This window comes from Seriola dumerili, unplaced genomic scaffold (genome assembly GCF_002260705.1).
Source record: "Seriola dumerili isolate Sdu_G_001 unplaced genomic scaffold, Sdu_1.0 BDQW01000161.1, whole genome shotgun sequence".
In the NCBI taxonomy this organism is placed as follows: Eukaryota; Metazoa; Chordata; class Actinopteri; order Carangiformes; family Carangidae; genus Seriola; species Seriola dumerili.
In genome coordinates, this window is record NW_019174416.1 from 2,736,917 (window position 1) to 2,757,040 (window position 20,124).

General features: G+C 39.5%; 1 protein-coding gene across 7 annotated transcripts; it reads right to left on the bottom strand.

Moving 5' to 3' along the window:
* Positions 1–7,347: 7,347 nt before the first annotated feature.
* Positions 7,348–18,385, bottom strand: LOC111226573 (cytoplasmic polyadenylation element-binding protein 4-like). Of its 7 annotated transcripts, none has more exons than XM_022751793.1 (12): positions 18,295–18,385; positions 16,227–17,346; positions 15,998–16,096; positions 15,033–15,123; positions 13,241–13,291; positions 12,559–12,582; positions 11,968–12,144; positions 11,657–11,746; positions 11,430–11,548; positions 10,722–10,836; positions 10,448–10,629; positions 7,348–10,301 (listed from the first exon to the last, which is right to left on the bottom strand). In XM_022751793.1, exons 2-12 carry the CDS (start codon positions 17,289–17,291, stop codon positions 10,074–10,076), a joined length of 2,241 nt encoding a protein of 746 aa, XP_022607514.1. In that variant the 5' UTR covers positions 17,292–17,346; positions 18,295–18,385; the 3' UTR covers positions 7,348–10,073. The 7 variants fall into 7 exon arrangements, with proteins under 7 accessions (XP_022607514.1, XP_022607512.1, XP_022607513.1 ...); XM_022751791.1 differs by having other exon boundaries at positions 15,033–15,126; XM_022751792.1 differs by lacking the exon at positions 18,295–18,385 and adding an exon at positions 17,828–17,888 and having other exon boundaries at positions 15,033–15,126.
* Between the last annotated feature and the right edge of the window lie 1,739 nt (positions 18,386–20,124).

A 20,124-nucleotide genomic window follows, 5' to 3' on the forward strand; every position in this document is an offset into this window, starting at 1 on the left:
TGACTTTGTTGAGCATGTTATCATTCTGTTATTACAGTCTTACTACTAAATATGGTTAGCATTTAGCTTAACACACCACCATGCCAATGTATAATCTTAAGGAGCAGCTAGCGTGGCTAGAGACAGTTAGTCTTCTTGTACTAACAATGGGTGAGATGACTGCTTAATGTAAAAGTGGTAACTCAGTGACAAATCCACATATAATTATCATGGTACTTTGTAGTTCTCCTCAGCTTCCAGGAGCATTGTGGTGTCTTGGTGTTTCAACCATCAGCTTTACTGTTTTTGTTTGTGTTTGTTGCTTCCAGGCTGCACCGGAGTTACTGTTAACCAAAGCCCAGCAAAGAACAGAGACCAAAGCACAGCTTAAATGTGAGTGAAAATGTGGGCTTACGTTATTCCATAACAACTTTAGAGGTGGATAATATGTCAATGCTGTGTTAATAGAAAGTTGCACTGCTCCCTAGCGGCCAAAATGCAAGGTAAGTTCACTGTTAACTCTATATTTATGATGATATGTTGATGATAAATAATTTTACATATTTATCCACTAGATACAAATGTACACATCTATAATCAAAGACATGTAAATCCAGGTAGAGTTCATTTATAGTGTTTTCTGAGTATTTTGTTCTGTGATCACACTTTGCAGTTATGAAAGAACAAAAAAATTCAAGTGACTGCAGATGGAGATCCAGGATGCGACTTAACTAAACTGAAAATGATCCAAAATGACACAGCACTTTAAATCTTGCTGAGAGTGTGACTGAGTAAAGAAGGATATCACAAAATGACAAGCAGGTAAGGTACCTGCTTGTCAGGTAAGGTACCTGCTTGTCACTTTGCTCTAAGCTGACAAGTGGTCGGCATTTAAAAGAGTTTTTGTGGTGCCAGAGCTGCAGTGTAACAATACAGTTCTCAGCTCTGCTGACATTACCGACTCCTGTTTCTCACACTGAGCCTTATCAGTCAGGAGGATGTGGTAGAGTAGGTGTTAATACAGAGTGCATTATGAGAAGCACTAGCTAAGTTACCAAAATTTGAATAAACCCAACATATGATCTAAGCTCAGAAAGCTGCTTAGAGTCTAAACAGAGGCTTTGCATTTTAGAGTTGCAACAACAGAAGGCGACTTTATGTAAACATGAATTCACAGCTAAGCCCAAATAATACTTAATACATAACATATTTATTGCTTTACATAACGTTTTACAGCTCAGTGCCTTTTATCGATCTCTCCAACACATCTCCTGTTTCTGCTGACTACCTTATTTTCTGAACATGTCCTGAGCAACAAAACCAGCTTGTTTCAAACGACTCAGCATCCTGGGGCCTCTGTCCATGTAAACAATGCAGCAAACCGCCGATCAACAGGCTCAGTAGAGGTAAAGCTGCCACAGTCTGCCAGTCTCCTTGCAGACCGCAGCTCTGATTAAAAGGCCTGTTTAACTGCTAATCACCACCCCAACAGTCATTTATCCTCAATGCTGCAGAAACGCTCGCAATGAACGGCCTGTTTACTTGTTCAAAACCACCAGCTCTACTCGGTGCAGAAAAAATCAGCCCATGAACTTGAGGACTTTTTACTGAAGCAGAGTTAAAGCATCTTTAATTTTCTGTGCTCACACAAGCTGAATGCAGCATGATATAATTGCATTCCTCAGTACATCCAAGCTGCTTGCAGTTGCATTACATAAAGGGAACTGATCATGTTTCTAATCATATTTTATACAATAACTTGTTCAAAGTAGTTTGTGGGTGTAACCTGTCATCAAACCTTTCAAGAGATAAGCTGCAGTTTCAGATGAAACATGTTTGATTACATTTATTCTATGGTCTATCTTAAATATATCTGATAATCCTATAAAAAATCAAAACACTACAACAAATGTATTTTTAAAATGCTAAAATACTTGCAGCTGTAGTAAATATGGGTGGTACACTATCTAACGACATCAAGCACCCTATATTATAGCACATACTGTACCCACAGAGGCGACACTTATGTGAACTTTAGTGAGAACTCTGATAAGGCTGCCATGTTGTGTTGAGCGTAGAAAAGGGTAAAACAACTGGCCTCTAAACACAGAGGCAATGAGGCTCATCAATCAAAACATTAAGAAACTGCAGAACAATTTAAAGTAAATTGTCCATGGTTTAACAACAATTATTTTACAGTTAAAATAATCACAGCCATATGCTGCTCTCTAGTTGATTTACTAATATAAATCCTGATAAAAGGAGGAACTTGAAACCTCTGGTGGCAGATTCACCACTGAAACCTTTGGTGAACAAGTAAGGTCAATGCCATTATTTTACATTATTTACCACTTTTTTTAATAATGAAATGCTATAACTAACTGAACAATGACAACAAAACTAAGTAAATTTATTCTGCTATGAAAACCCTATGTTAATAAATAAAAATTATATCCTTTACTTTTAAAATTTTACATTTGCTCAAATAACAGTTGCTGCTTGTCACCTTCATTTTGAAGGTGACAAGCAACATCATCACTCTTCTCATTTTGGTAACAGCAGCTCACAAAGTAGCAGCTTTTGTAAGAATATCAGCTGCCAAATTATAAGCTTTTTAGACAAATTGTACTCAACTTCTTAACTTGGGGAAGTATTCTTCAGTTCATAGAAGAACACCATAGGCCATATTTTGATCTTGAAAAATATGGCACAACCATGCTTCATTAACACCAGTTATTTGTTTCCTGATGTTACCATAAATTGGCCTGTGACATTTTTGTGAGAGTGTAGTAAAAATGAATTAGTCTACAGTGTAAGAGATTAATGTATAGTGTTGTGTGACCAGTAACTGCAAACTACCACAGGAGACATTGATACCAGAGTAAGGGGCGCCCTCTGGTGGATAATTATGGGCGTTTTCTCTGAGATAATCTAATAGTAATTCCTGCAATATGCTGTACTGTGGATGGACTCAATATCACAAATCCAATCTTATGCATAACAAGTTTACATCTTTTGAGGAAGTTGTTTGTAATGTTATTATATGGTTAATGTGTACATATTATTTTGTTCATCCATTGTTGTTGTGAGAGGGGGAAACATTTCACACTACAACATTATGTACCATACTGCTCTTACAGTCTCCAAATGCTCTCAAAGCTGCTTCCTTTGTAAAACCTTTACCAGACAACACCAGACTAGTTCTAATACACTGGCACAAAGACTTGAATATGGACTCTTTTAATAAAATAACATTGTCCATTGAACCTGGTGTAAAACACTGCTCTTCCAACTGCTTTATCATCTCACAGCACATTACCAGTAAGAACAAATACAAATGAACCACCAAACTGTGCCTTGTTGTAACACTGCTTTTCAACACTGCATGCTTAAAGAACTAAATATATCCACTAATACAAACACTGATGATATCTTTTAGATAGAGTACCGGTAAGTGACCAGCTATTTCAGCTAGTGCAGCATCAGTGGGCCTGGCTGAGGGCGATGAGTCTCGTTCTGATAAACTGGTTCTCCTCCAGCATCTTGGAGATGGTCCTAAGAACTGTCAGCTTGGCCTATCCAGGACAGGTGTTACATCCCCAGGAAAAGAAAGAGGGAGGAATAAAAGAGATTGGTTGTTTAGTTCATGGGTAGATCGTAGATACATGTCTGCATGGTGGATGAGGAGCAGAAGACTTGGTGGTTTTATCAATAGGCCTTGTTCAAAGCCAACAATTTGACCTGTTATAGTAGTAGGAAGAGCAAAGGTGCCATCATCAATTATATTTATTCACCAGCATGTTTTTCCCACTGTGACATGTCAAAATGTCTATTGTGACAAATGTGAAGATTTCCAGACTTTTCACTGCATTTAACAGAACACACATTCACTCTGACTTGTACTGGCTTTTATGAAATTAAAGCAAATTAAATTGATATTTACACACTGTGACGCTGCTTCCTGTGATGCGAAAATTTTCCGTGAGATCGATAACACTTCTCTGCTTTCTTTCCTGACTCTCCTTACTTTACATCTTCTAAATCTCTCTGATTCTACAATTGACTGGTTAATTGTCACTATCTTTGAACTTCACTGGGTGTTAGATTGAGCCCACCTGGGCTCTTAAACAGGATTTTAAACTGAATTCTCTCTTTTTAAGTGGTTGCTTGTTTGCTTAGCTTAGCCTAGCTTAGCCTATCCCATCAGCCTTTCAGCTAATGCTACCTCGCTGTTGTAACTATGGTTTGTGTTGGCTGTTCCGCCTTCGCAGACAGGATGTCTCTACTAGAGAGACGTGTCCTTCAGTCAGAGCAGCTGTTGTCTCCTAACCTCACTTTAGATATGATGGGCACTCCTCCTCTTTTCCTCTGTGCTCTCTCTCTGGCTCTCTCTCTCGATCTCTCCAACCCAATCGGTCAAGGCAGATGGCCGCCCACCCTGAGTCCAGTTCTGCTCGAAGTTTCTGCCTCTTAAAAGGATGTTTTTCCTTGCCACTGTCGCCTAGCATTTGCTCTTGGTGAGAATTGTTGGGTCTCTGTAAATAATATTATAAAGAGAAGGTCCAGACCTGCTCTATTTGGAAAGTGCCTTGAGATAACTTATGTTGTTAATTGGCACTATACAAATAAAAAATTACTTGACCACTGACATGTTATCTAAACAAATTTGTTAAAATAAACAACTAAATGTAACATACTGTATATATGCCATCTATCAGAGCCAACAAGTGTGATCTATACAATTTTTGACTGTGACTGGTACCACGGAGTGATTGTAGCACTAATGGTTAATGTTTACATCCAAGATGCTGCAAGATGGTGCAATATGCAGTACAGATGAGCGCCCCCAGTAGTGCTCATGTTTATTTTGAAGAGTGGGAATCACAGCCAATCCTTCTGCTTTTTGTCATCTACGCACTTCAACATATTCTCCATTGGCATAGAGAAAGTTTAAAGGGAAACAAGTCATCTTAAAATTAAGTTTAACAGTCAAATATGCATATAATGATGACTTGTTAGTTCTGGAGATCTTGATGTGCAGCAGGTCTGAAGGAACTGACATGTTACCGTGTTTGTTTATTACACTGAACCCAAAATCATTTCAAGTTCAACACAATAGAACAACAAAATATTTTTGAGTGTATAGTTTTTCCATTTTTCAAAATGTTCTCCTGTTACTCTTTATAACATGCTACTGTATAATATGTAGAGGGCCTACCTTTTTCTTCTCGTCTGTTGCTTTGATAGTTGGTCTCTGGGAGAAAAAGAAAGCATCAGAATCTGTGCCAGCACCTGATGACAAAAAAGATAAATGTGAATTGCAGTGTAGTCAACCAATACTGCAGAATGCCAGTTAGTTAGTTTTAAAGCTTTATAAAGCAGGTTGATGTTAGCTAATGAAAACAATTCAATGCAAACCAGTGCACAACACCACAAACAAAAGCCTAGTCAGTTGAATCAAAACAGAATTTAAAAAAGTTTAGATATAAGTATAATGTTACAGAAGTAGTTTTCTGCAGGAGTACTGTTAAGACAGTGATTCCTGGCCTTTTTAGCTTGTGACCCCACAATTGCTACTTCTTTGTATAGTGAGTTATGAATGGTTTTAACTTGGTGACTTTGGGTGAAAATAGTCAGTACTTTACAAGTAAAGAAAAAATAATTTTCAATCATTGTTGGCCAGATTAAATGAACCATTAAAATAACATAAACATTTTGTTGTGCGCTCGCAAAGATAAACAACTGCTCATTTTTCCTGGGTTTCTGATCCAAAAACTGCAGCTAACCAGCTAGCAACAGCAACCGTCACTAGCTAGCCTCTTAGCTAACATTAGCAGCTACATTACCATGCCTCTCTCCTGCTTGGCTCACAGATGTCTTGGGTGTACTTGCGGCGGGCTCCAATAACCATCTCCCCGTTGTTTTGTCCTCGGTTTTCGTCACCTTATTCTTGGACCAGGTGCGAGTGCTGAGTTTTGGTAATTTGACTTTTAAAATGGACCGAGTTTTCTGACCCATAGCCCGCTTGTTGCCGCGCTTTACCTTGGGGCACAGAGAGGAGGGCTCACTCTGATCCATGATCTCGTTCGGTTGTGGTTCATCTCTTTGACTGGAGCCCTGCTGTGAGCCAAACCGTGGCACATACACGGTCTTAACTGGCGACATCCCCCCCCTCTCAAAATCCACACCACCACTAACTGTTTGTAAAAAAAAAAAAAAGACTAACTATTTGCTAACTGTGTGGACAAGTTTTCTTTCCTAGGGTTTTGTTGTAGCGCCTTCAGCCAGCAAGTGGCGCTGTTCAGACACAAACACATTTCTGTAAGTAAAATACTTATGTACTTGTGTAAATGTAATCCATAAACCCACTAGGAGAAGCTTCGTGTAGGTTTATGGCCTGACAAACTAAGACCTTTCCCAGGAACTAGTAGTGCCATAGAGCTTTTAATTAAGTAAAAGTATATTATTGCAAAACTTTTTTTCAAAGTAAAATACAGAAAAAAGGCCCATATTATTAGATTACTATTGTAGATTAATTGATATGGAAGTAGCAATTTACTGTTATAGTTGTTAGTTGTTAGAGGAGGAACTAATTTAATAATCTTGTATTATATATATACATATATAAATAAAGGATGCATCACTTTTTATAGGCCCATTATAGGTTTTGAATGTCAAATCTTAACTTGTAACATAAATAGTAGCTATTTATGAAATAATGTAGTGAAGTGTAAACGTTTATCTCTGAATTGTATTATTGATTATTTCAACATCAAATGGAAGTACTGAAGTACAACTTCCTCAAAATTGTACAGAACTTTTAGAGTAGATGTACCTAGATACATTCCACCACTACCAAGAACCAATTCAACTCGCTACTGTAAAACATATGAGTTTGTTCTGATAAAACCACCATATATTGGAAGATCTCCCTGCCAGCATTTCAGTACTTGGATAATTCAGCCATTGTGAAGAGGAATATATTTGCTTTTGTATCAGGGCCGTAAAATCTGACTATGACCTCATTCATGACATTTTGCTGCCTTTGTGTATTCTTTTCAGACAAAATACAGGCTTTTAGTAGACCAGAAAAGGTTTGCTGAGACAAAAGACAGGAGGTTTAGGCAAGCTAAAATAGCACCCACTAAGGCCTGAAATAAGCCTCAGCCTATAAATACCTCTGACCTGATTCAAGTTAACTAACCAGATGTGCCAAAAAAAGAGCTCTCTCACAACAATGGCATCAGGTATGAAGCTCCCATTTACTAGGAAAACTTTAAGAGGCAAGTCAATTAACATAGGCTTCACAGGAAATACTTGAATAAAGGGAAGAGCATTTATTGAATTGAATCAACATTGGGCGTATAATTCTTCCTCACAGCTGTTTTATTCGTTCAACATCTCACATTACAAATACTTCAAATGTATGCATACAGTTACAAACAGTTGGCAGCAAATGAATATATGACATTAGATCTTTGTTTTACTTCAATACTACAAACCAACTATAAAAACTGACGTCTGTATTGTAGCGTAAATTAATCAGGAAGAAAATATAAAAATTGGAACTTACGTATAAATGTCAAATGACTTAATAAAAATCAAAATATCAGGTAAAAAAAAAAAGTTAATAAATATAACCTTCCCAGCATACAATTAAAAACTATTGAAATTTTGCAATCAAGTAATACTAACAGACATAATATTCTTTTCATCTGAAAATGTGGAGCACAATACAGCAATTAGAAAAACTAGACACATCAACGAGTTTAACACATCACCCAAAAAATATAACAAAAATCTGATCAAAATGATAGTTATACATTTCAATTGAAAATATAGCAAATGCTAAATACATTATCGACCTAGTATATACAATGTTTTCAATCACAGTAGCATGGTAGTAGCAAAATAAGTAAATAAGCAAAAAACTAATGTTTAAAAATAAATTCAGGTATAAATTATTTTTTTTCTTGCAGACATCAGTATGAACAATTGGAAACAAATAATGTGTAAATGACTGCATGATTTATATGGATTAAATGACTTACACTGCGGAGATTTGTTTCTGGAAAGAATAAGTATTGCACATAATGGCTCAAAGTTAACTTGCAACATTAAATCACATTCAGGTTATGTCCCAAAGCATGCCACATCACAAAGGGGGGTCAAGTGATCAAGTCTCCTCACCTATGTCCTACTGAGTGTCCTCTACATTACAAAACGCATCCAAAGTGTTGTCACTGTGTAGATTGCATAAACATCATGTCCGTGTAAGGAAGGCAGACTCCATCATGTTAAGAGAGGCTACAAGAGAGGTGATCTCAAAGAGATAAGGAAAAGAAAGTCAAAAAGGAAAAAGGAGATCTAGTGCATCACATTAGGTCCTGCATTAACACTAGCCATTTTATTTCTGTATTACATTATGCATGCCAAGAATAAGTAGAACTTACAGGCAGTCCCAGAAAGATGATCTAAATATTCAAACAGCTGATATCCACTCCGGTGTTAGAAGGGAAGATTTCACATTGACCAAAGCCAAAACATTTACCCTAATGATAATCTTATAGACTACACCTAGGAGCGAAATATCAGAATATATTTTCAAGACTATCAAAATCAGTTTAGAAAGGTCTTGTCATGCCTGTAATTATGTTTATTAGGACAGAGGAGAATCCATATATGACTGGCTAATGATAGCCTTATTTTTTTTCTTTTTTATCTACAGAATCACACCAATGCACCAGACAATTTTCAGATTTACCAGCACTTAAATATATAAAAGCTAATTGAAAATTATATTAATATCATTCATTTTCTTTTTAAATTAAGTTTACCATAAATGCAGATCTCTTAGTAACAAAGGTACAAAATTATTTTTCACCAAGTGAAAAAAATGAGGTATTGCAAAAGGAGTTCTCCCATCTGTGAAAAATGTGCCTAAAATGACTATTGAAAAAAATATTTAGAAAAGTAGTGCATAATAAATGTATATATGTTCATGACAAAATAATCAGCTATAAAACACTGTACAAAAATCAGCAGGCCATGTATAAAATAATATCTTTATCTCTGTGACAGCAAATTCTAGCTACTACCATATCCAACCACAACACTTGTGATAGAAGCTCCAGTCATGGTAGAGCGTGCAGTGGTACACCATGAGGACAGCTCAGGGAGACTGGACTGTGCATTCCCATTAGTTTGTACTACATTAGCATGTTAGCTTCCAGTGCTAATATCCCTGACAATATAAAGTGAGCAAATACTACTGCCAATACCTGAGCCCTGAGGGCTGTGTCTTTATTAGCTGAAACCAACAAACTGAAACTCCAGACAACTCCAGCCTTTCATCTGTCATATGACAAGAGGACACAACATTATCCTGAAAACCCTCAGATCGATGTCTGCTTTTGATGATGCGTTTTAGGCCAATCTTTGGTTTGCCCTTTCTGGTTACAAAGTGTCGACTTTTAAACCAAGACCTAAAAACTCATGCCAGCAATCTAAACACATGTGCCAGACTGAGGGGAGATTTTGTTTTTTGACATGGCCAGATACTTTGCACTGAGCTGCTTAAAAAACTCAGTCGTCCAACCATCTGAAACTGTGTTCCTCCTCTGTTCAACCCAACCATTTGCACTCAACCTTTGGTAAATGGTACAGTTGTTCTCTAATCCTGCAAGCAAAAAGTAAGAAAATGCACCCTTCTTAAACTGAACTTCCATAGTTAGTATACTGATTTAGGTATGATGAACCTCACTTAAATTTTATGTTACTCTTGACAACAAATGTAAGCAGCTTTGCCAGCTAACACGAAAAGAAAGTACAGTCAAGTCAGAAAACGTATAAATCCAAATCTAATGCATCCATATGCTCATGCACACTCAAAGTCAAAACATAAATGGGATTTCACTCTCTTCTTAGCATTTACTTCTTTTAGAAGGCCCAATTAAAAAAAATAAAATAAAAAATAAATTAAGTTTTTTTTTGTTTTTTTAACTTAAAAGAAAAGTGCATTTATTTTTCATATCATAGCCCGTACCCCTTCCCTAACTACCCCTTTCTCAGTCTCCCTCCCTTGCCCTCTCGCCTCAGTTCCAGCGGAAGGAGATGTGTCGTGGTCGGTCCCCTCCCTCCTTCACCAGCGGCTTGTGGAACTCGCGGCCAGCCCGGGAGTGGATGGCTGCCCAGCAGTACTCGCAGTAGTACTGCAGACAGGTCACATTAGCGCAGAAGAAAGGAGCGAACTTTCCCCCACAGCGAGTGCCCTGACACTCATCACACAGCTGGTCATCCAGGACATATGGCTTCACTTCCACCTGAGAGGAATGGATGACAGGAAAACTGTTAAAATGGAGGTCGAGAAAAATCTGAATGCACGCGCAGCAGCATGATGGCTAGGTGGAAATGAATATTTAACAACATCCACTCTTCGTTTTTAGGACATGATTAGGAAGCTGCGCACCCGTTTATCAATTTCCCCATGCTGCAGTTGAACAAATCGGGCACTAATGGCTGCAATGTAGCTTTGCTGATTGGAGAAGGCCACTCGTCCCGCCCCTTTTGGATACTTGAGTTCAGGGTCTGTGTCAATCCCAGCGTAACACACTCCCCCATACAGACGGTCCATGATCATGGCAAGCTCCACTGGAATAGCAATACAGAATGCAAGTTAGTGGAATCTCAACAGTTCCAGTCATAGGAGTATAATGCGTTTAGAGGTCTCCACACACATGTACCTGCACGTAGGGGACGAGGGACACCTCCTACAAAAATAGTCTTCCTTGGGTCCAATGGTTGAGAGCCATCCATTACAAAGTCACTGTCATTTAGGTTCCAGGGCCGGATCTGGACCTACAAGAACAAAGATGAACAAAAAATAAAAAATCTGTTATTTCCTCATAGACAGGCTCTACTCCTTTATGAGCAAGATACACTTTAAATTGTGAAAATGAAAGCAGATTATTGCTTATCCAATATGGATCAACAAATTTCTTTGGTTCAATTTCCTGACATTGCAGGATGCAGAATGTTGCTGTTGGTGGCAACGGTGAGACAGTGTAGATGCCCTAAATGCAGAGGTCACCATTTTCACATTTGTCTTTTATGTTGTGGGCTCACTTTCTGAAACATCCAAATAAAAGTACACAAATATAACAAGATGGATATGACCAGATATGATATACCACAGCTGTTAGCCTTCTTGTTTACGAGAAACCGTGGTTATCAGTCCATTGAAAAATTATTAATGATGGGTTATTGCCGCAGAGCCGTATTTATTTTTGCAGACAAACAAGCTGTACTGAACTTTCCAGTTTTCTGGGACACAAAAACCAGACACTAAAACAAATGCCTGTAGTTTCAGTCTATAATATTAACATCTGCATTAGTTTTGTATTTGTTGGGCAAGATGGATAACAAGCAGCGTAACAGAATAACACACTCACAGGCTTGTCTTTGATGGTGGGGCTTGAGACACACAGGTAAAGCTTGCCATCCTCCTGAATGCAGGCATCAATCAGTGCCTGAACAGAGCTCTCGTCTTGAAACAGCAGGAATGCGTATCCTGGAAAGGTTGGACAAATGGAACAATGAGCACACACAACAAGATAATGCTCATCATTACAATGTCAACACCCTGGCACAAATACAGTGTTAGACTTGTTTGACTCACCTTTTGGTGGAAAGTAGGACTTGCTCTCTGCCTTGTGAGGCCAGTCAACAAACAAATGACCAAATCGACGGAAACTGGCAGTGATTTCATCTGAAAAAGGAAACTCTGTTAGTAAATCAATCAGTAATAAGATTGACTAGCATCATCAAAACTAAAAAAAAGAAAGAACTTTTTGCCGTATAAACATTATGGAAGCCAAAGAAAAAAAAGTTAAATATTGTTTGTTTGTCATAGCTTATGATCTACAACAATGTAGATTAGAAAACACTGAGCTTAGTGAAGCATGCACTGTAGCAATGACATGCCTTTACCTTCGTCTATGTCTGGAGGCAGCCCTCCAACAAACACCTTGCGAGAATAGCGTTCCACACGTTCACCATTGAGGTGGGGGAAACAGTGGGCTGACCCAAGGCCAGGAAGGCCCTGGTCACCTGACTCGTCCTCTCCAAAAGAGCGTTCGTCCTCCATGGGGAACAGAGAGGAATGACCTAGTGGAGAGAATGATCTGGATTACACACATTGGCTCACCACTAGTAGGGCTGGACCACAATTTTTACTGTTTTGAAAGTATTAATACAATGAGAAGGGATTTTGATTGGATGTAAATAAATTATATAATGTTAAGAAATACATACAAAAGCAGCCATGATTACCAGTTTAATGACACATTAAAAGCATCAGTATTATCACTACTAGGTCTTGGCAGGCAACCTTTAAAGGCCTTTAAGCCGTACAGGAAAAGGGGCTGGAACCCTGACAAGATTCAAGGCAGAAATAATCAGTGCCAATGACAAAAATCAAGCAGACAAACAGAGCAAAACAACAAAGACGACATCATTTCAAGGGTCATTACTGCTTTCTATATAACAATGAGCAAATTAAGACACATTCACAAACTTTACCTCGTCTTCTGCCATAACTTCTCGCTGCGTGTAAAACAACACAAAACACTTTTGAAATGGCTTTTTGAAAAAGGCACATCATGAAAAAAATAAAATATGTGAAAACACAGCAAGGGCTTTTAATTAATTAAATTAATTTGTTGGATTACTAGACAAAATGGCTGCTGTCTTTTCAAAGTAACAACCATTCTGAATTTCCCCTAGCCAAAATGCTTTTCATCAAAATGTAAATGGGTAGAAGCTGCAACTGACATCACCCAAAAACAAAAGACAAAAAAAAAAACAATACATGAAAACTATGACTAGATTTGCTCTTTACCATCTCTGAACTTCCCTGACCACATTATTATTTTTCTACTTGAACTTCCTTTAGTGAGCCACAACAGCACACAGCAGTGTATACAGCTATAAAGCACGTAATGTGACTGAAGTCATTTTATGTTTTTACCACTTGTTATACAATACATCAAAGTGCTGTTATATGATATCCAGAGGTTTCGCTTATTTATTTTATGTCAGCTCACTAAAGCAAATTCTTATCAACTACTTTTAAAATGGCAATGAAGTACTGACTTGGATTAAAATGGCCCGAATTACTACTTATCTGCATTTGGTAGGCATTAATTTCAAGCCCTGACTTCTGCTACAGCACTGCATATTTGTATGCATGTTATTTACATACCATTCATAGGTAGAGGCCCGTCTCCACCCTGGTGAGTGAAGCTGTAACGTCCTATGTGACAAAAACAGGAGAGGCCTCAGAACACTATGAAATAAAATGATTCCCAAGTAGAGTAATAATTACATGAACTCCTGTCTCTTACATATACATGACTTCCAAACCCACTGATGTTATGATGCAGTGGTTTGGGGTAATGTATTCTCTGTCTGTCAGAAAAAGGATGGGCATGCATTTGAGGAAAGTTATTTGGTAGATAAATCAAACACTGCAGCAAATGTAGTTCACGTTATTCTTCATGTAAAAAAAAAAGATCCATGTTCATGTAACTTCGTATGCAAGAGAAATACTGGAATAAGTCCAAGAATGTGTGTTAGCATTGAAAACTATGCAAATTATTACCAGATTATTGAGGAAGATGACTTGTAAATTAAGAGATGGAAAACACACTCATGACAAATGGCAGGAAGACTGCATAAATAATCTAGGAGAAGTTTCAAAAAAGAAAGTACATGCATCAGCTGGCCAGAATTAGCATCAGCAGAGCTGGCTGTAATGGGAAAAGGGGTTATTTTAAGATTGACTGCAACAAAGCTGAACTGTAATGTTTTATTAATGAGAGAGTTAGCTGAGATCAAACAGTCTCCACTGCAAAAATGCTGCAGGTGATGGTTTTCATGAGTTACAGAGAAGGAGACAGAAATGTACGGTCATGTAAGACTAAACAGTAACCAATCTGAATGGAATTCAGTGATGCAATGTTAATACTGATCATCTGAATTGATTGTTACATATGTGTAGAGTTTTTGAACTGACAATAAAACACCATTTTTGATTCTTGACTTTCAGTCTCGAATTTTTAGATTTACATCATGAACCCTTATGATCAAGGAATCTAACCAGACATGTAATGCCGGCTTTTGATATTTTTGAAAGTCACTGTTATGGACACATTTTGGTAGGTACTAAAGAAGTATTGAAGTCTGATATGCATCTCTGCATTTAAATCACATTCTACTGCACTGTTGATGCATATTCAAAATTATATTATAAACTCAATTACATGATAAAGTTTGAGTAATACTCCCCAGCTCTTGTATGGGCAATTCTACAGAGTACACTAGAGAGGTTAGACAAATTGTGCCTGTAGCATCCTTTTAGTGCCATTGCCATAACTCATATTGTCACCCAAATTGAAAAATTCAGAATGACACCCATCCCTATATATACCACAATAATACTGCACTAAATAGCAATAATAATTAGTGAAGCTCATTAATATTCGGTTTTTGTTGGTGCCATTAGTATCAAATTATTTTATGCTGCAAGACAACAAGTCTCAAAATTATGACAGCATATGTAACTGCATCAACAAAGAACACATGTAATCACAAGTTAACACCCACTAGGACTGACTGAAAGGCAAATTCATGTATTTGTTTGACAAAATACAAAACTTGACAAACTAAAGAATCAGAAGTTGCCATCAAGTTGATCAAGTGTCCTAAACGTTTGGCAAAAAACAACATTGTGAGTGCCATGAAACTAGCAATTACTACATTAGTTATTTGGTCCACCTGCTGTGGATACACAGGCGTCTCATTTTTTGAGACCCAATGAGCGAAATGCATGTTCAAACTAAAGTCCTGCTGTCAACACAGTCAATTGCCAGCACTGTGAAATAATACCCAATTTCTACTTGCTGTCAAATACATGCAACAAACGGCTGTATTTATCTACAGCCAGCTGTGAGAAAACCTATCCCTTCCCCATCATTGTTAGTGTGGGAACCAACCTTTCAAGGAATCCTGCTCAGCCCTCATAATGTCAATCAGTGAGTTCTCCAGAGAGTGCATACTGAAACCATCAAAGGACCGTGTTCTCTCCTGCTAAAAGAGAGGAAGACAACAATTAGCCTCTTCACTTTCCACATCACATCTAAAGCAGCACAAGCTGCAAGAGCCCTGATATAGTTTGCTATGATGCTAATAGCTAATAAAAAACTGCAGAGAATATCCCTGCAGAGACCTTCAGTGGATAGCACCGTAAACAGAAAATGGATCCCAGAGTGTTTTACACAAAATCACCTGCATATCTCTGCAATAAAATCACATCTCTCCTGTTTCTGGTAGTTTCTGAAAGCATGAGATAAAAAGATGTGCTACTTGAGGAGCTGGAAAAAATGGATCCTTCCATTTGGCCAATTTCAAATCAATACAAATTTTAATTAAAATAGCCTAAGGTGAAAATATTATTTTGAAACAATTCCAAAAACAAAGAAAAGCTATGAGAGTAATACATAACAAGAGAGGGTGCTTCACTTTGTATCTAATTGGGCTGAGAACATGCAAGGCTGCAGTGGAGCACAAGACTACTCAAATCGGGACAAGAGGAAGGCCATGTGATCAGAGCAGATGATAAGAGTGCTCTCCTTCATCCAAATGATCTAGATAAGATCTCAGACATAAGCACACACAATAAGTTTCAATTCATCTGCTTAGTTGGCTTAACTGTCACGTATCCTATTTTTCTCAATGGCTCATTTGTTGAATTTAATACAGATGAGCATGTTTAACAGGATTAACATCATTGGCCCCTGGAGGGGAGACATATTTACATTTTGCAGCTGTATAAGACCGAAGTCCAAGTCTAATGCTGTTTTCAAGTGAATTGCAACTGAGCTGAGCTTCTTTCATGGAGCCAACACACCTGGTAATTCCCTAAACAGTAGCCTGAGTATTACCTATGTGATATGCTCACCTGGAAAGGGTAGATGCTGTCACTGCGGTTCATACTGTCTTCCACCCAGCCTTTGTGATTGAAGCCAGAGCTATTTCTGGGGAACTTCTGAGAGGGAATCTGGAGAACAGATAGAAGAGTTTCATATAAGTCTCTGGACCAAATATATTGTGTGTGATCATATCAATTAATGCAAAGATCTGCTAAGATTTATTAGTGCTTGAGATAAGTCCTTGACAATCTCATCTACCTGATTGTTGGGGAAGGACTTCTTTAGCGGAGAGATGGAGTTGAGGCCCGTCATGCCTCCACCTACACCCCGGCGGTACTCTCGAACCCCCTGCGTGCCTCCCCAGCCACCATACCCACCGGGGCTCCAGGAGGTGGATGTGGGAGTGGAGGGACTCTGGTAGCTTCCCCAAGGTGAAGGGGGTTTGTTCTGAGCAGGAGTGAGGTGGGGCAGCTGGGTGAACGGTCCAGTGCGATGGGGATGTGGAGGAAAGGAAGGCTGGGGTGGATGAGGGCTAGCTGGGGAGCGCCGGTGCTGCTGTGGGACCCCCTGACCATGGGGGTGGTAGTGCTGGGGGTGAGGTGTCGGTGCATGGTGCTGGGAGACTGGTCCAATCTGCGGGGAGAAACTGCCCCCCGCCCCAAAGCCTGGGCCAGCGTGGTGGGAGAAGTTCTGGAACAACAGGGGAGGTCCGTTGGCGTTGGAGCCAGCCGGGCCAAAGAACCCTCCAACGTCTTCCCCAACCACTGGAGACTGGGTGGATGGGACAGCAGGGGACCAGTTGTTAAAGCTGGTCAGTGAAGATGAGGAGGAGGTGGACTGTGCGCAGCTCGTACCCATTCCCAGGCTGTCCTGGTAGTCAAACCCGCTTAGCACTGGTGACTCCAACCTCAGTTTCTCCTTCCCACCACTACTCTCCAAAGAACCCTTCTCCAGTGAACCATCTTCAGGAAGAGCTCCCTCAAGCTCTCCTAGGCCTCCCCCAGCCTCCTGCTGGCCCGGAGACAGGGCCTGAGGCTGGGCCTGGACCTGAGACTTCTCCTGCATGTCCTGGAGGTCCAAGGCCTTGGACTTGTCTGACTCCAGAATCTCATCTTGCATGTTAGTGTGTTGGGCTACAGCAGGGAACAGCCAAGCACTGCCCCCATTGGTGGAGCAGGTGTTGTTTACGAAGGAAGGGGGGCTGGGGGGGTTTGACGGGTGGTGAGGGTGCTGGGGTTGAAGGTGAGGAGGGATCCTTACAGGGAAAGCAGATTTGTTACCGCTGCTGTTCTTCACCAGAACTCCAAACCCGTAGTCCCCCATTTAGGACACACAGTAAATCTTCAGTTGACTTTTGGCTTTCACCGTCTTCTTTATCCTAAAATGTGGGGTGAGGAGGTGTGGGGGAGGAAGGAGTGACAAAAAAAGCATAAGACTGTTACACCTTTTAAAAAAAAAAAAAAAAAAAAAAAAAAAAAAAAAAAGACAAGCCTAGCCAAACGCAGTGAACGTGCTTGGGCTGCACCCTGCCTGGTCTTGTGATGCAATCAATGAGATTAAATCATTGACTCGCTTGGCCATGGTAAGGCCTAGATGAAATATAACACTCGGATAGCAGGCAAGCGACCACGGAATACACCCAGCCTAACCAGCACAGGCAGCTAACAGCCTGAGCTGGTGAAGCTGACGTCTCCAAAGGTCGTTACGCAGCTAGCAGCAAGCTAACAGCTGCTCCGCCACCTTCCATGTGCCCTATTAATCATGCAGGTCCCAGCAGTCAATTTTAAAGTACGTTTATGCATTACAGTGCATCTGTGAACGCTTAATCGTTGTGGTGGCTTACAAGCATGGACACCTACCGAATAATCTTCCTTTTCCAGCAATGACCTCCTCGTACACAACCATTTAAATACAGGAAAATGTTGATGACGTCTCCTGTCTGCTCTGAATCTGGGGTAGTTCCCTTCACCGAGCCGCTAGGCTAGGATAATAGCTGATAACCGCAGCGACGTTGTAGCATATTTGCAAACCAGCTGGGAAGCGATAAACGCATTTAACGGCTACAACGTCCCTCGAATTTTCGTTAATGTTCGCGGAACCGTTATCTACAACAGCACAGCGGAAATTTTCCAGTACATGACAAGTTGGAAATGGTGTATGGCTCTTTAAACGACCTCGTCTGTTTCGTGTCCTGTATGTTCAATGTCACACAGCGTACCAATGCCTGTCATCATTTTTACATCTCGAAATAACGTAACGAAACCTCGACCGCTGTTCGCACTTGTCGACAATCATGTGTATTTGGTGACATGTCGGGCATAGCTACCTTCAGTTCGGCGTCATGACCTTATCGCTTTGATGTTGCCATATTTTAGCGTTTTTCCTCTTTCTGCATTTCCTTGGCAGCCGGTGTAAATGGTCTCTTCTCTTCTAGATGACAGCTGGGCCAGTCGGGAGACACTTCCGTCTACAAGCCCCGCCCTGGCCATCAGCCACCAGCCACTGGGCGTCAGGAGTTCCCTCAGAAACCCCACCCATTTTGGCTAAAATCTAACATTTGATTGGATGACTGTTGCAAGGTCACGCCCACAGCACTCCTTCTCAATGAATGGCACATGCACACAAGACGTTCTCCCCCCAAATAAGGATGCCTTCAAATCAATGGGAGGAGTTGTTGTAAGGAAAAGAAAATATAGTAATGATCCAAGGAAATTTCTATCTAAACCCTTAACCGAGACAGATATTATAATATAGGAGTACTGTAAGCTAAAGGAATGCAAAGGGTTAAAATCCAAGGTCTAGTATTGACAGCCATGTTTTCCAAATGCAGATAAGTTAATTTGGCTAAACAAATGTCTTTTCCTGTTTACCACAGCTTGTGGCAGTTGTTTCAGGCCCTGAAAAGCAATGTATTTTAGATAGATAGATAGATAGATAGATAGATAGATAGATAGATAGATAGACAGACAGACAGACAGACAGACAGACAGACAGATAGATAGATAGATAGATAGATAGATAGATAGATAGATAGATAGATAGATAGATAGACAGATAGATAGATAGATAGATAGTAGTTGATTTCGTTGGATTGTTATAACCTAAGCCCACAGCAAATTATGGCATAGCAATCTCATTAAAATAAGCTGCTGCTATTTTCAGCGCTTAATCGACCTTGAGAGCTTGATTAATTTTACTTTGGTCAGATCTGTGATGTGCGCTGATCATACCATCATATCATACTTTCATATTCTAGAACACATATTTTTTATATGCCAATGTCTCCCTCATCTGATGTCTAGTTGCAGGCCAGAGCCTCACATATTTGTGCATTTCTCTTTGCTGAAGCTGACTCCTTAAAACCTTAATGATCTTTCAACAGGAGAGGAAAGAGTATCCTGGTCAAAAGACTCCTGCTGGACCTACAGTATACATTACTCAAGTGGGAGTAAAATTACTTCTGTTAAACCCACTCAAGCAAAAGTAACTCTTTTAAACTGTTGCACTAAACACCACCCAGCTAATGTGGTCACTATGAAAGGGCATATTAGGTATTCTGTCCAAATCTACATTAATATAAATACTCCACAACAGCAAATTCCTGTGTAATTCAGCAATGCTGTTGTGACTGTTAAACATTTTGTCTCAGAAAGCGAGAGCAAAGGTTGCCTTAGTAAGGAAAAAGAGATTAAGTAAACTCAAATGAAATGAGTTGATGATTGTGCAATAACAACACAACTGTAGGCTGTCAGGTGTTTTTTTTCTAAAAGCAATATGAGTACAGCCTATCATTGTAATTACATAAAAGATTCAGACTTAGTGGTTTTAGGACGTATTCAAAAAACCAGAAGAACCCGAAGACATAATTTCAGTTACTTTTCGCCCCAGTCTTTTAGAGTATTATTTACTGCTTGCTTATTGAGTTAGTCTTGTTAACACAGTGTTCCACTTCCCCAAGGCAGACCCACCCTTTATTTGAATCCTGTAGTAGCAGCACACATCACCCCACCCCACTCCATGTGCTGCAGGGCCTGTCGGGGTGGTTGAACAACACAGCACTGTTTGTCTTGAGCTTCTGGTTTCTTGTTAAAAATAACAGACTGCTGGTCCAGGTGTTACTGGTTTGATACTCTCAGGTCAGTATCTACCAACTGAA